Consider the following 14,793-nt stretch of genomic DNA (forward strand, 5'->3'; position numbering starts at 1 on the left):
AGGCGGGCGGCGGCGGCGCCTGCGCGGTCGGGCTCGGTCGACGGTTCGCAGGGGAGGAGGCGGCGGGAGGCGGAGGAGGCGGCGGCGGCGATGGAGGTGAAGCGGCTGAAAGTGACCGAGCTGCGGTCGGAGCTGCAGCGGCGGGGCCTGGACTCGCGCGGCCTCAAGGTGGATCTGGCGCAGCGGCTGCAGGAGGCGCTTGACGCCGAGATGCTTGAGGACGAGGCCGGCGGTGGCGGGGCCGGGCCCGGTGGGGCCTGCAAGGCGGAGCCTCGGCCTGTGGCCGCGTCGGGCGGCGGCCCGGGCGGGGACGAGGAGGAGGACGAAGAGGAGGAGGAGGAGGACGAGGAGGCGCTGCTTGAGGACGAGGACGAAGAGCCACCCCCTGCCCAGGCCTCGGACGAGGCCGCGCAGCCGCCGCCGGAGCCCCCGGAGGCCGCAGCCACAGAGGCCGTGGCCGAGTCCGATGCTTCCGAGAAACCAGCGGAGGAGGCCACGGCCGGGTCAGGTGGGGTAAATGGTGGCGAAGAGCAGGGCACCGTCAAGGGGGAGGAAGAGGAACCGGAGGAGCGGAGCGGGGACGAGACGCCGGGATCCGAGGCGCCGGCTGACAAGGCCGCGGAGGAACAGGGTGAGGAGCTGGCAGCGGAGCCCGGCTCCAACCTGCCGGGTGCGCCCCTGACCCAGCACCAAGCCTGGCACAGCGGGGTCCAATTCCCATCGCCTTTTGGTGGGACTCCCCAGGGGAGGTGGCTTTCATTCTCTCAGCCCACCTTTCTGGGGGGCTTGGCTACCTCTTGGGGCTCCTCTCTCTGCAGGAGGGAGGTTCCTGCCTGACTTGGTTGCTTGGTGGTAGTGGATGCAAGTAAGAGGTTTTGCATGCGAACTGTTTACGAGCTACCTGTGGAGCAGCCTCCCGCGGCGCTGGTTATCTTTTCTAAACCGAGTGTGCGCCGAGGAATTGTTGATTACACGGACAGCCAGACCGACTGTTGGAGGCTTCGGCCTTTGGGCTACCTAACTATTGATTTTTTTCCGTCCTAAAAATATTAAGCAATGAGCTAAGTTCGTCAAAGTTCGTTCCATCCTAGAAGCTCTTTACTAGAGTTTGAGCCACACAGGAAATCGGGAAATCTAACCTTACTCCTGCTTTAGCAGCAGCTCCCGCTTCAGCAGCCTGTGGTGTGAGGGTGTCAAGTTTAATAGTTAACTGCTGAAGAGAAAATCATGATCTAGAGCCTTTAGGATAAATTAATTAATGCTACTTGGCTAGGAGTTTTACCTTGTCTGAATGCTTATGATTAAATTTTAATCTTCCCTCTTAGTAGATGGACGGACAACTTTGTGTATTTGGTGTACACTTAGCCTTTTGCATTTTGGGTCCCTGACTTCCTGACTTGAAATGATTGGGGTGTTGATGTGTCCATTGAGTAACCTTGTGGAATAGAATGTATAGTTCCCCCAGGGGGTTAGTGACCTCTCACTTCCTTTGAAGTGATTGGGTGGTTAGAGCTGATCCATAACTATCTGTCAGAGTAGGGAGCTGCTTTCAAGCCATACTATGAAGTGGCTTAGTTCCTTTTCTAATACATTTGTTAGGCTGCTTCTCCTATGAGGGTATAATTGGAACCCATGCTACATCTGTCACATGCAACTTGCAGATCATTTGTCCTGTGTCCTGGAACAGAAATCCCATTACATAACCTTTGACTTAATGTGTACCCCAAATAGCAGATAAAAAGGTTGAGGGATAAAGGACTTGTTTAAAGAAGTTATTGTTGAAAACCTTAGTTCTGCAAACCACAAAAGTCCAAGGAAAAATTCTGATTTTTTTTTTCTCTCTTGTAAAGAATGTTGCTAAATATATGACAACACCTTTCTGCCCCAAATTATGTGCAGGAAAGTTGCAGTATTATTTATGGGTCTCTTGTGACTTAATGGTTTGCTCTTACAAGTTTCAGTAAAAATCCATGATAAAAATACAGCTGTGTGCACCTGAGTCCGTTTGCTACATAAGTAAAGCTGTGGATGGCTATGTGTTTTAAAGCTGGAAAGGCAAACTCTTTTTAAAAAAAAAAACAAAACAAGGCTTTCTGTAACATGGAGCTGTGGGAAAGTGTTGGGAAATATATATTGTCTAGTTTAAATCCAGCTCTAATAGTCAAGAACTAAAATTAAATTAACCTATGAAGTTTTTTTAAAAACTTATGGGATATTTCTTTCATGTCATAGTGGTGGGGAAATCTGCAAGTTTGACCTGATTCAAGCAGATAAATTTAGAATGCAAAAAATTGCTGTTTTTATCTACTACTTTGACTGTAATTAGCCCATAATGTCCCTTCCTTCCCCCGCCCCCATTTTTTTAATTAAAAAACCCCAGCCAATGACAGGAAGATGATCTTTGGAAATAAAACATTCTGTGGACGCAGCGGGAATAACCTGGCTCTTCTGACCAGACAGATACACAGGGCCTCCTTTAGTTTCTGTTGGTTCTGAGCTTATTCTACACTCCAGTATGAAAACTGCTGATTTTCTTTCCCTCCTTTTTGTAGGAGATGACCAAGATAGTGAAAAGTCAAAACCAGCAGGCTCAGATGGTGAGCGGCGGGGGGTAAAGAGACAGCGGGATGAGAAGGATGAACATGGCCGAGCTTACTATGAATTCCGAGAGGAGGCTTACCACAGCCGGTGAGGGAAACAGTCCCTTTCATTGAAGGGAGTGTCTGCTCTGATTTTGGTCTACCTGCTGCTGACTGGACAGTCTGGAAAGAGGGGTGGATTAAGAATGGAATAGGTTTTTATCGGCCTAAGTTTTAGATGGAATCTACCCTGAAACATCCTGTTGTCCTTTTCTCATTTGTTGAAAGAAGCTGGAATTATATATATCCACTGATCCTTTAAGCAGACCTGCAGACGCCTCTCAGATTGGAGGACGTTGGTTACATCGTATTTGCTTTTCTCTCATATATGTATAGCTCAAAGTCTCCACCACCCCCAGAAGAAGAGGCAAAAGATGAGGAAGAGGATCAAACTCTTGTGAACCTGGACACATGTATGTATAAAGCACACTGGTGGGGGTTTTAACCAATCAAAAGTGATTTGGGGGGAGGAAATGTGATTTTGAGGATTAATAAAACTTTATGGGCTGTCGCTTGTAAGAGATTTTAGACTTTGTATCCATGCTTTTTCTTTCTTTTTTTTTTTGCCACACATGTGGCCAATGGAAGTTTCAAGGCCGCAGGTGCTAGCAACACCGAGTCCTTAACCTGCTGTGCCACAGCAGGAACTCCTGTGTAGTCCTTCTTGACAACTGGGTATATGTGTGTTCTGTTGGTAGCTTCAAGTTTGGGGCATTGAGTAAACGGATTGCTTCTTTCTTAACAGATACCTCGGATCTCCATTTTCAAGTGAGCAAAGACCGCTATGGAGGGCAGCCGCTTTTCTCAGAGAAGTTCCCCACCCTTTGGTCTGGCGCAAGGAGCACTTATGGAGTGACAAAGGGGAAAGTTTGCTTTGAGGCCAAGGTAGTGCACACGGCTCATTAAAACCATTCATTTGTTAAATTAAACTACTGTGTACTGGGGAGATTCTGTCGTAGCCCAGAGGAAACCGACTAGGAACCTTGAGGTTGTGGTTTCAATCCCTGGCCTTGCGCAGGGAGCTGAGGGTCCGGTGTTGCCATGAGCTGTGGTATAGGTCACACATGCCGCTCGGATCTGGTGTGGCTGTGGCTGTGGCCGGCAGCTGTAGCTCTGATTTGACCGCTAGCCTGGGAACCTCCATGTGCCAGGGGTGCGGCCCTAAAAAGCAAACAAACGGAAAAACTACAGAACACTATTATGTACTGAACTCAGGCTCATTACTGATTTATTAGTGCAGAAAAAGGTACCATGCTATAATGATAACCAGGTAACCAAGAAATCACTTCCCATGGCTTTGGTTGAAGTTCACTGATAGTTGTTTTTGTTTCTTTTTTTTTTTTTTTTTTTAACTTTTTAAATTATCATTATTTCTTTTTTTTTTTCTTCCCTAGGGCTGCACCCATGGCATATGGAGGTTCCCAGGCTAGGGGTCTAATCAGAGCTGTAGCTGCCAGCCGATGCCGCAGCCACAGCAATGTGGGATCCGAGCTGCGTCTTCGACCTACACCATAGCTCACGGCAATGCTGGATCCTTAACCCACTGAGCAAGGGCAGGGATTAAACCCGCAACCTCATGGTTCCTAGTCGGATTCGTTAACCACTGAGCTACGACGGGAACTCCCGATAGTTGTTTTTCTGATACTGTGTTGTGATAGTTTTCATTTTCAGTTTGTATCAAAACTTGTTTTTCGGAGTTCCCTTCCTGGCGCAGCAGAAACATCCGACTAGGAACCTCGAGGTTGTGGGTTTGATCCCTGGCCTCGCTCAGTGGGTTACGGATCCGGCATTGCCATGGGCTGTGGTGTAGGTCGCAGATGTGGCTCGGATCCTGCATTGCTGGGGCTCTGGTGCAGGCCAGCAGCTACAGCTCCGATGGGGCCCCTAGTCTGGGAACCTCCATATGCTGCAGGTGCAGCCCTAAAAAGACAAGACCAAAAAAAAAAATCTTGTTTTCCTAACTCGGGCTTTGCTTGAATTGGTCAGAGTGTCTGAAAGTTCCTTTTCTGATTTGGCCAGGTAACCCAGAATCTCCCAATGAAAGAAGGCTGCACAGAGGTTTCTCTTCTTCGAGTTGGATGGTCTGTTGATTTTTCCCATCCGCAGCTTGGTAAAGTTATTTTTAATTTAATCCTTTTAGTGTTTGCTACTCTGTGGGAAATTTAAGTGTAGGCATCTAATTTTCTCACTATTGTAGGTGAGGACGAATTCTCTTATGGTTTCGATGGACGAGGACTCAAGGCAGAGAATGGGCAGTTTGAGGAATTTGGCCAGACTTTTGGGGAGAATGATGTCATTGGCTGCTTTGCTGTAAGTGCTCCTGAAAGTTGTGGATTTGTAGCGAAGAGTGGGTAGAGGGCACTGGGGCATCACTTTGCTTCCTATCAGCTATTGTCTTTTCTGCATTTGATACACTGCTTACAAAGTTGTTTTGTGTAGCAGTTGGAGCTTTTACAAAAAGGGGTTAAATTGTAAGATTAATCACCCTCAGACCATGTGTGCTCATAAATGCTTTTGTCCTTTGTCATTGCAGAATTTTGAAGCTGAAGAAGTAGAACTTTCCTTTTCCAAGAATGGAGAAGACCTAGGTGTGGCATTCCGTATCAGCAAGGAATCCCTGGCAGACCGGGCCCTCCTACCCCATGTCCTCTGCAAAAATTGTGTTGTAGAATTAAACTTTGGTCAGAAGGAGGAGCCCTTCTTCCCACCACCAGAAGAGTTTGTGTTCATCCATGCTGTGCCTGTTGAGGAGCGCGTGCGCACTGCAGTCCCCCCCAAGACCATAGAGGAGTGTGAGGTATGCCGGGAGTCTGCTCACCTTGCTGCTCCGACTTGGCATGGTGGGTGGGTAGCTTTTCTTCTCAAAACTTTACCCACCTGGGGCAGGGGAGGATGTTCTTAAATTGGGCTTTGTAGTCATGACCCTCAGTTGTTTTTTTTAACAACATTCCTGGTTCTGTTTACTTGCAGGTGATCCTGATGGTGGGACTCCCTGGCTCTGGAAAGACCCAGTGGGCACTGAAATACGCCAAGGAAAACGCTGAGAAAAGATACAATGTCCTGGGAGCTGAGACTGTGCTCAATCAAATGAGGGTGAGTTGCTGGGCGGAGTCACATGTGTTTGGTCTTGAGGTACCGAGAGACTCATGTAATCTTTTCCGTGGAGTTGGTCCTTTAAGTGTCTGAGAACAGGGGCCCCCCAGATAAAGAAATGAGTTCTCAATATGTGTTTGAGGTGTAATTTTTTCCCCTTTGCTTTGTTGTCATATTTCTAAAAGCTGATGGTCTGGAGTATGTCCGGGTTGAGACTGGAAGTGAGTCCTGTAGGAAACGGACAACATTCACCCCACTGAGGGATGGCAGTGAACTGATGTAATGGCGTTGGTGGCGTTCACCAGTGACTCTTGGGCTTTAACTTAACTGCACAACTTCTTGTGTTTCTCTTCCTCTCGAACTCATCAGATGAAGGGGCTCGAGGAGCCAGAGATGGACCCCAAAAGCCGAGACCTTTTAGTTCAGCAAGCCTCCCAGTGCCTTAGTAAGCTGGTCCAGATTGCTTCCCGGACAAAGAGGAACTTCATTCTTGATCAGGTATTGGTCAAACATTCAAAAGAAACCTAGTTTGACAGTAGGTCCAGAAATGAAAAGTTCAGTGTTTATTTAATCTGACAAATTGCTTAGAGTCAAAATATAGTACATATTAGAGAAAGACTGAATTAAGGCATACAATAAGCTTACCTAACTACAACCAAATGGTTGTTTTTTAGGGCTGCAATGCAGCATATGGAGGTTCCCAGGCTAGGGGTCGAATTGGAGCTACAGCTGCCGGCCTACTCCGTAGCTGCAGCAACGCCAGATCCTTAACCCCCTGAGTGAGGCCAGGGATCGAACCCACAACCTCATGGATCCTAGTTGAGTTTGTTAACCACTGAGCCACAGAGGGAACTTTGGGTGTAATGTCTTTTTTTTTTTTTTTTTGTCTTTTTGCCTTTCCTAGGGCCGCTCCCGCAGCATATGGAGATTCCCAGGCCTGGGGTCTAATCGGAACTGTAGCTGCCCAGCCTACGCCAGAGCCACAGCAACGCAGGATCCGAGCCGCGTCTGCGACCTACACCACAGCTCACGGCAACGCCAGATCCTTAACCCACTGAGCAAGGCCAGGGATCGAACCCGCAACGTTATGGTTCCTAGTCGGATTCGTTAACCACTGCGCCACGACGGGAACTCCCTGTAATGTCTTTTAAACTCGGAGATGCACCTCTTAGTATTTTTACCAGAGAGTAGATGGAGCCAGACTATAGAGGCAATCCAGCTCTGGATTCATGGTTCTACCACTTTACTAGGTGTGACCTTGGACAAGTCTTGGTCTCTCTGAGTCTCAATTTTTGAAAAATTTAAAGAGATTGTATAGGAGTGCTCTGGTGGCTCATCGGATTAAGGATTGGGCATTGCCACTGCTGTAGCTTGGGTCACCACTATGGTGTGGGTTCTCTGCCTGGCCCTGAAACCTGCATGCCCCAGGTGCAGCCATGAGTAAATGAATAAATAGAGTGTATAAATAAGACCCCCTAATCCAATGCCTCACTTGTTTGTTCGTTTGTTTGTCTTGTTTTTTCAGGGCTACACCCGTGGCATATGGAGGTTCCCAGGCTAGGGGTCTAATCGGAGCTATAGCTGCCGGCCTACGCCACAGCCACAGCAACACGGGATCCGAGCCGTGTCTACGACCCACACCACAGCTCATGGCAACGCCAGATCCTTAACCCACTGATCAAGGCCAGGGGTTGAACCCGCAACCTCATGGTTCCTAGTCAGTCAGATTCATTTCTGCTGTGCACTCTGATGCCTCACTTGTAAAAGTTGCTCAGTAAGTGTTGATTGAGATTGAGCTAAATTTTTATTCCTAAAATGTCTATTGTTCCTCTTGTCCCTAGTGTAATGTGTACAACTCTGGCCAACGGCGGAAGCTATTGCTGTTCAAGACTTTCTCTCGGAAAGTGGTGGTGGTTGTCCCCAATGAGGAGGATTGGAAGAAGAGGCTGGAGTTGAGGAAGGAAGTGGAAGGAGATGATGTGCCTGAGTCTATAATGCTGGAGATGAAAGGTGGGCCAAGCTATATGAGTTAGGGATCCCGTCCTTTGTCCCTGCCCATCTTACTAGGGCCTCTTAGGACCTGGAGGATTCTTCACATGTAAAATGTAAATCTCAGGAGTGGATTAATGGGTGTGATCACTTGTAAATTAATGAATGAGCAGAGTGAATGGAGAAGCAATAATCTCTTGACTTGTTCTGATAAAATACGAAAAGGGAAGTGGTGATAGACCACAGGATAATTAAACCTCAAGGCAGGAGTTCCCGCTGGGGCACAGTGGGTTAATAATCCAGCTTGTCTCTGTGGAGGCACCAGTTATATCCCTGGCCTGGCGCAGTGCGAAGGGTCTGGCGTTGCCACAGCTGTAGTGTAAGTCGCAGCTGCGGCTTGGATTTGATCCCTGTCCAGGGGACTTCCACATGCCACGGATGCAGTCTAAAAAGAAAACAAAATAAAGCCCCCAAAATTCAAGGCAGAGGCTTCAGTGAGTTAGGTCTTCGTTTAGTAAATGCTTAGAGTGTCTGCGTTTTGTCCAGGACTGTTCTAGACGTAGGGAAGTAGTGAATGAAATGACACCCTGCCTTCCTTGAATTTCTGTTTTGGAAGTAGGACCTTCTTGTGGTTCAAATTAACATGTAGTCAGGAGTTGTCTTGTGGCACAGTGGGTTAAAGATCTGGTGGTGTCACTGCTGTGGCTCGGGTTCAGTCCCGGGCCTGGGAATTTTCACGTGCCACAGCACGGATCGCCAAAAAATGTGGTTGGCGTGAATAATCTCATCAGTAGGTTTGATTTCTAGTATAACATTGGGCTTGTTTTTTATCTTGTTGTTTGGTTTGGTTTTTGGTATATACACTATAAAGGCCCCTAGAAGGTGAAATTAACCATCTTGGAGTTCCTGTGGTGGCTTAGCAGTAACAACCTGACTAGTATCCATGAGGACACAGGTTCAATCCTTGGTTTTCTTGGTGAGTTAAGGATCCAGCGTTGCTGTGAGCTGGGGTGTAGGCCAGTAGCTACAGCTCCGATTTGACCCCTGGCCTGGGAACTTCCTTGCGCCTTGGGTGCAGCCCTAAAAAAGCAAAAAGAAACCCAACAAACCCTAAAATTAACTGTCTCGATTGATCCATTTTCCTGCTGTTCACTTCAGTTTTATTTTTCCCTGTGCTGCCTGGCAACTGTTGGCTCTTGGAATTCTGATAATGCCCAAGCATGGGAGCTGGTTACACATCTAAGAGTCAGATTCTCTTAATTGTACTCAATGAACTGTACAAGTCCATAATTGATATTTAGGCACTTGGAGGAATTTAGTTCAATTTTATAAAACTGAGGGCTGGAGTTCCCTGGTGCCATTATCAGGTTAAGGATCTGGTATTGTCACTGCTAGGGCTCGGGTCGCTGCTGTGTCACAGGTTCCATCCCTGGCCCAGGAACTTCCACATGCCGCGGGCATGGCCCCCCACCCCCCAAAAAAGTGAACACTAACTGGATTCATCTAAGAATCAGGAGAGCCTTGTTGACCTGAATGAATTCCACTGGGACTCAGCTTCTGCACTTGAGGTCTAGAGACTGGCAAGTGTGCGGGGCCATCACACGTAGGTGGTTAATGAGCCCCTCATGGTCATTAGCCCATCCCGAGGTCTTGTGTAGATGAGTAAGTACCTTTCGGCTTGAGTCAGTTTCTCCTTGAGTCTTTTTTTTTTTTTTGTCTTTTTTGTTGTTGTTGTTGTTGCTATTTCTTGGGCCGCTCCCGCGGCATATGGAGGTTCCCAGGCTAGGGGTTGAATCGGAGCTGTAGCCACCGGCCTACGCCAGAGCCACAGCAACGCAGGATCCGAGCCGCGTCTGCAACCTACACCACAGCTCACGGCAACGCCGGATCCTTAACCCACTGAACAAAGGGCAGGGACCGAACCCGTAACCTCATGGTTCCTAGTCGGATTCGTTAACCACTGCGCCACGACGGGAACTCCTCCTTGAGTCTTTTTTTAAAGTGTATTTCTTAGCATTTCATCTAATCCAAACTAAACTTTCTCAGTTACTTTTAGCCTCTGGCTGCCTATTTCTGTCCTGATAAGAAACCTTAATCCGGTTCACTCTTAATTTATTATGAATCACTTGAGACCTTGTAAATCTACAGTTTGCAGGTAGCCCCTTGCCTGGGGCTGTTACAGTGTAGGGAAAACTTGTAGAGTGAACCCAGCACGGTTTTGTGCATTCATAGGTGAGCCTTCCTATAGTGGAATTTCACACTGTGATCTTACCACCCATGTACTTGGAGGCCCACAAGCTTCTCTCTTACTGTTTTAGCCAACTTCTCTTTGCCTGAAAAATGCGACTATATGGATGAGGTGACATACGGGGAGCTGGAGAAGGAGGAAGCTCAGCCCATTGTCACTAAGTACAAGGAGGAGGCAAGGAAGCTGCTGCCCCCCTCCGAGAAGCGGACAAACCGCCGAAATAATCGAAACAAGCGTAACCGGCAGAACCGAAGCCGAGGCCAAGGCTATGGTGAGTCCTGGGGAGCTGCCAGCCCCAGCCTCAGTCCGTCCTCTGTGCTGAGTGCAGCAGAGTCCACAAGGAAAGGCGAGGCACAGCCAGTCAAGTCACTGACAATGAGGAAGTCCCTTCTTGATGGAGCGTATTTCTTCCTGGGGCTTTTATCCTCAACTACTTGTGCTTTTTCCATAATCCTTCAACAAATGGTAGTTATTTTTCAGCAGAAATATGTATTTCCTGAAAAAGCAATGCAGGAGCCTTCTCATTTTCTCAGTTTTCATTTTCTACATGTGGATTCCCCCGTCACTGTTGTAATTTATCTGAAGGACTCTACACTGAAATCAGATTCTCATCTTAAGTTTTCTTACTGCTTTGTCTGTTGGGTCAACCCAACTCTATGGACCAGAAGGTTGAATACATTATTCAGTAATTTGAGGGGTTACAAAGTGAGTTAGATTGTTAGTAGAATTAGTTTCCCTTCTGAATGTCTAGTTTGTCAGTTAAATCCTCTCCCCCGCCACTATGTGCATTCACTACCCACTAAAAATGTGTGTGTGTGTGTGTGTGTGTGTGTGTGTAATTATAAGTGTAAGTCAACAAAATTTTTGAGTGCCTGCTCTGTGTCAGGCACTGAGGATACCAACGGTTCCTACCCTGGAAGAGCTTATTACTGAAACTGTTCATTTGTATAAAATGATGGGTCTGGGTTACACGATAGCCAAGATCCTTCCAGGGCTGAAAGTCTGTGACTCACGAGTGGCAGTTTTTACTCATGTTTCTAACTCTGCCATGTATCCTTTTGCCATCTTAAATGTTTTGCAGGAATTGGGGAGCTTCAAAAGCAAGGTGGCTTGGTTTTCTTGTGTCTCTACTCATTCCTCTGCCCTCCCCCCTCAGACTTTTTATAAGATCCTGGCTAGTGCTTTAATTAACATTGTGTGAGCCTGACAGAAGCAGGCCTCCTCCTCCCCCAGAATTGCCTTTGGCTCCGAATTTTGATTTCCACTCAGATGTGGAGCCAGGACCCCACGCCAGCTATCTGAGCGCGCTCTCCATTTCTCTTCCAGTGGGCGGGCAGCGCCGAGGCTACGACAACCGGGCCTACGGGCAGCAGTACTGGGGGCAGTCTGGAAACAGAGGGGTGAGTGCAGCTCTCCTTCTGCTCCTCCCTCTGGGCCGTGATAGCCATTCCTATTGGCTTGGGGGAGCAGAGTGGTTTGGGCTGTTTTCTCAGGGCTTAGGGTTTTGCCCATTTAATTTGTTCCTCTGGAAGAACTTGTCCTGGGACGATTAAGCTGTTGATAACATCAAGCTAAGATGTCTCTCATTTAAGACGGGGGATAGCAGTGGATTGTGATGCTGAAGACCCGTAAATCTTTACTCCTTCGCTTTCTCCTTTCTCAGGGTTACCGTAATTTCTACGATCGATACAGGGGAGACTATGATCGATTCTACGGGCGAGACTATGAGTACAACAGATACAGAGACTATTACAGACAATACAACCGGGATGTAAGTATCGTCTGGGGAGAGAGGGCCGCAGGGGGCAGGACAGGGGCACGACTGTCACGCCTCTCCATCCTCAGCCCACCGTGGCTCCAAGTGATGGGGTTTCCCCTTTCTTCTAGTGGCAGAATTACTACTACCACCCCCAGGACAGAGACCGATACTACAGGAACTACTACGGTTACCAAGGGTATCGGTGAAGCCCCTGCCATTGTCGCCTGTCAGCCATGAAGCTGAATCTCTGGGGGTGCCAAGCACCCCCCAAAACACAACCAAGGAAAACAGGGGCTGTCGGGGTGGGGCTGAGCTGCCGGGGAGGGGCGGAGGGGGGAGGGTGCGCAAGCGGGGGTGGGGGAGGGGGGAGGCGGAAACAAAACAACAAAACTGTACATTTTTTTTAAAGTTTGTTGAAAAGAATATTGTCTTATTCTATAAAACATTTCAAACCTAGTTAGATATTTGTAATCAAAAAACATTTGCGCAGAAAGCAGCACTTAGGGCTGCCTGTCCTATACCCTGCGGTCGGACAGGAAGAGAACTGAACATGTCACCCTTCTGACATTCTAAGGCAGCTGGACTGGCAGCCGAGTGAGGGAGCGTGACGGCGAGGTGGTGCGGAGCAGGCGGGGAAGCGAGCAGGGCCACTCTCGTAGCAGACAGGAGTGGGGACAGGGGGAGAGCTTGTGATGGGCAGTGAAAATAAACGATTGGCTCTTATCAATCACTTGCACCAACTAACCGTTTGTATTTTCTTTGCCGACCTTTCCCTCTTGGGAGATGTGGTCTGGTGGGCTGGGAGGCCTCGTGTCCCTGACTCCACCTTCCTGTGCCTTTGTGCTGTCGGGCTGAGGCACGGAGACCACCAGTCTGGGCGGTTCTGTTACATAGGATCCCCAGGCCAAGGAGGCGTGGGGACTGTTCCTGATGGCAGAGCAGAGTAGCTTGCGGCCTCTGTGTACCCGTTAGTGGATTATGTACCGTCTTGGGCAAGAGTCGGGGTTGCCGCCCTCAGCCTGAAGACGGTGGCTTGCTGGTCTCCACTCTCTGTCTTCCAAGGTTGAGACAGGTTGGAAGTCTCTGAGGTCATCTCTCTCAGAGAATCTGCCCCCTTAGAGCTCGAGAGAAGGAACGTTTCTCAGGGTTTCAGCTCACACAGAAACGAAGCAGGATTCCTCTCCCTACAGCAGGATATGTATATAGGTGAATCCAGGTGCTGAGAATAGCAACTATTTTATACAGTGTGGAGGGCCCGGGCCCTGCTGGGGTTTTGATACGCAGGTAGAGAGTGACTAGAGCGGGGGTGGGGGGGGGAGGCAGCTCAGTGGGGCTGCTGGAACTTGGGAAGAGTGTGAGTTGAGTGTGTGTGTGTGGTGTGTGTGTGAAAGGGAGCACCCCTGCCCTGCTTCTTGAAACAGGGTTCCTCCTGGGGCGCCTTCCCTGCATGTCCCCCAAGAGGCGGCCTAGCCGAGAGACCTCAGTCAGGATGGTCTTTGCTTGTGGCTTTACCGACACCCTCCCAGTTCCTGACAGACGGCTTCAGGTTGCTGGTTCAGGAACACGGGTGGGTCACAGGAATGCTCCTTCAATGCCGAGCTTCAGTTTTAACTCTCACCTTCCTGCTCAGCATCGTGTCAGGCAAGAGCGTACTCAGCGGATACCACGCGCTGCTGCATTTGTGGGTTGCAGGGAGCCCTGGGTTGTGCTACTAGAAAATGCTGCACCTCCCATTTCCTCACCTGGGCAGGTCTCTGTTGAAAATTTTGTGCTGAGATTTGATCTCCCTCTCCCACGGTACTGCCTTGCCCAGGAGGGTGTGCAGGCCCTCATCCTGGCCCTCTAGTCGCCCGTCTGTCTGTGACACACACACTCTTCTGCGCCACAAGTACCGGAGGCCTGAATGGGGGCACTGGTCGGCAATACGTTTGTTTGCTCATAATGATGTCCTTTCTCTGGCACCTCCTTCTGCTGTGGTGCCGTCAGATGGATTTGTGTGTGGCAGTGGGTGAAGTGATTGCATGAACTTCTCTGTAACCCACTAACATTACTGTTAAGGGGGTTTTTGAAAAAGCTTTGCTCATAGTGTCAGGGCAAGGAGGTAAAAACCAGAGCCCAACGAAATTCCCTTCGGGCAAGATTATGTTATAACAGAAAATTGAATCTGAGGCAGAAGCTGCCACCCCTCTTCCAACATTTAGTCCTCCAGCAAACAGCATCTTTTTATCGTCTAAGATATGGTTTGGGGATGCTAGGCCTCCAGGGCCGGGGGACAAAGCTTAAGCCACTTCAGGGTTTTTTGGGGGGTGGGGGTGGGGCTAGGCAAGGTACTTGCTGTTAATTTTTGACACTAGAAAGTCATCTTTTTAAAGAAAGCTGTTTTTCTAGGTGGGTGAAGAGTGAAACTGCCACGTCTTTGTCGACTTAGTCCAAGAGATCACTCGAAACAACAGTAGATGTCTGAGTTTTGTTTCTGTCTGTCTTTTTATTTTGAAAAAAACAATGTTAAGGGGGGAAGTATGGATTAACAGGAGGGGATCCCTAGCCTTGTTTTCCTTAGAAGACTTGTTTAGTGTTTTATCAGACGTCTGTTGTAGTTCTTTCTTGTAGATGGAAAAGCTTGTGAGAAAAACAAACACCACATGGAGCCTGTAAATGTCTTTGCACAACCTGTAAAGCATTCTTGGAAGTGGCCAGTAAAAAGGGTTTTACCATTTAAAAAAAAAATGTAACTGTGTCATTGTTTACATCTGTAACTCTTTCTTCTTCCCCTGTTCTCATTACAACATTCTGGCAAAATGTAGGCACAGTAGCTTCCAGTTTTAGAATAAATAACCATTTGAACTGAATTCACCCTATTTCTGTGGCTGCACTGACTGGGTGGAGTGTGTCATTGGGGGCTTTATCTATTTATTTCCGATGCTGCTCCTCACATTGTACTTGGTTCCATCCAGCGAGGGCTCTCCTCTTCCTATCCTGCCATGTTTTCACTTGGGAACCAGCCATACCTTCACACAGGGGTTGTCGGCTTTCTTAAGGGCTTACTACTAAGAGCTTGAGCCATT

General features: G+C 48.4%; 1 protein-coding gene across 2 annotated transcripts; it reads left to right on the top strand.

Moving 5' to 3' along the window:
- The first annotated feature begins 52 nt into the window (after positions 1-52).
- On the top strand, positions 53-14,577 carry HNRNPUL2 (heterogeneous nuclear ribonucleoprotein U like 2). Of its 2 annotated transcripts, XM_005660783.4 has the most exons (14): positions 53-631; positions 2,553-2,688; positions 2,976-3,052; positions 3,385-3,524; positions 4,659-4,749; positions 4,837-4,949; positions 5,173-5,436; positions 5,610-5,732; positions 6,102-6,230; positions 7,574-7,742; positions 10,040-10,240; positions 11,296-11,369; positions 11,633-11,740; positions 11,857-14,577. In XM_005660783.4, the coding sequence occupies exons 1-14, from the start codon at positions 91-93 to the stop codon at positions 11,932-11,934; spliced, it is 2,244 nt and encodes a 747-aa protein (XP_005660840.3). In that variant the 5' UTR covers positions 53-90; the 3' UTR covers positions 11,935-14,577. The 2 variants fall into 2 exon arrangements, 1 of the variants encoding a protein (XP_005660840.3); XR_014836884.1 differs by lacking the exon at positions 11,296-11,369 and having other exon boundaries at positions 11,857-12,469.
- Positions 14,578-14,793: the final 216 nt, after the last annotated feature.

Source organism: Sus scrofa, chromosome 2 (genome assembly GCF_054392235.1).
Source record: "Sus scrofa isolate SSC_HxYL_T2T_F1_AM1 chromosome 2, Sscrofa_HxYL_maternal_Yorkshire_Landrace_v2.0, whole genome shotgun sequence".
Classification (NCBI taxonomy): domain Eukaryota; kingdom Metazoa; phylum Chordata; class Mammalia; order Artiodactyla; family Suidae; genus Sus; species Sus scrofa.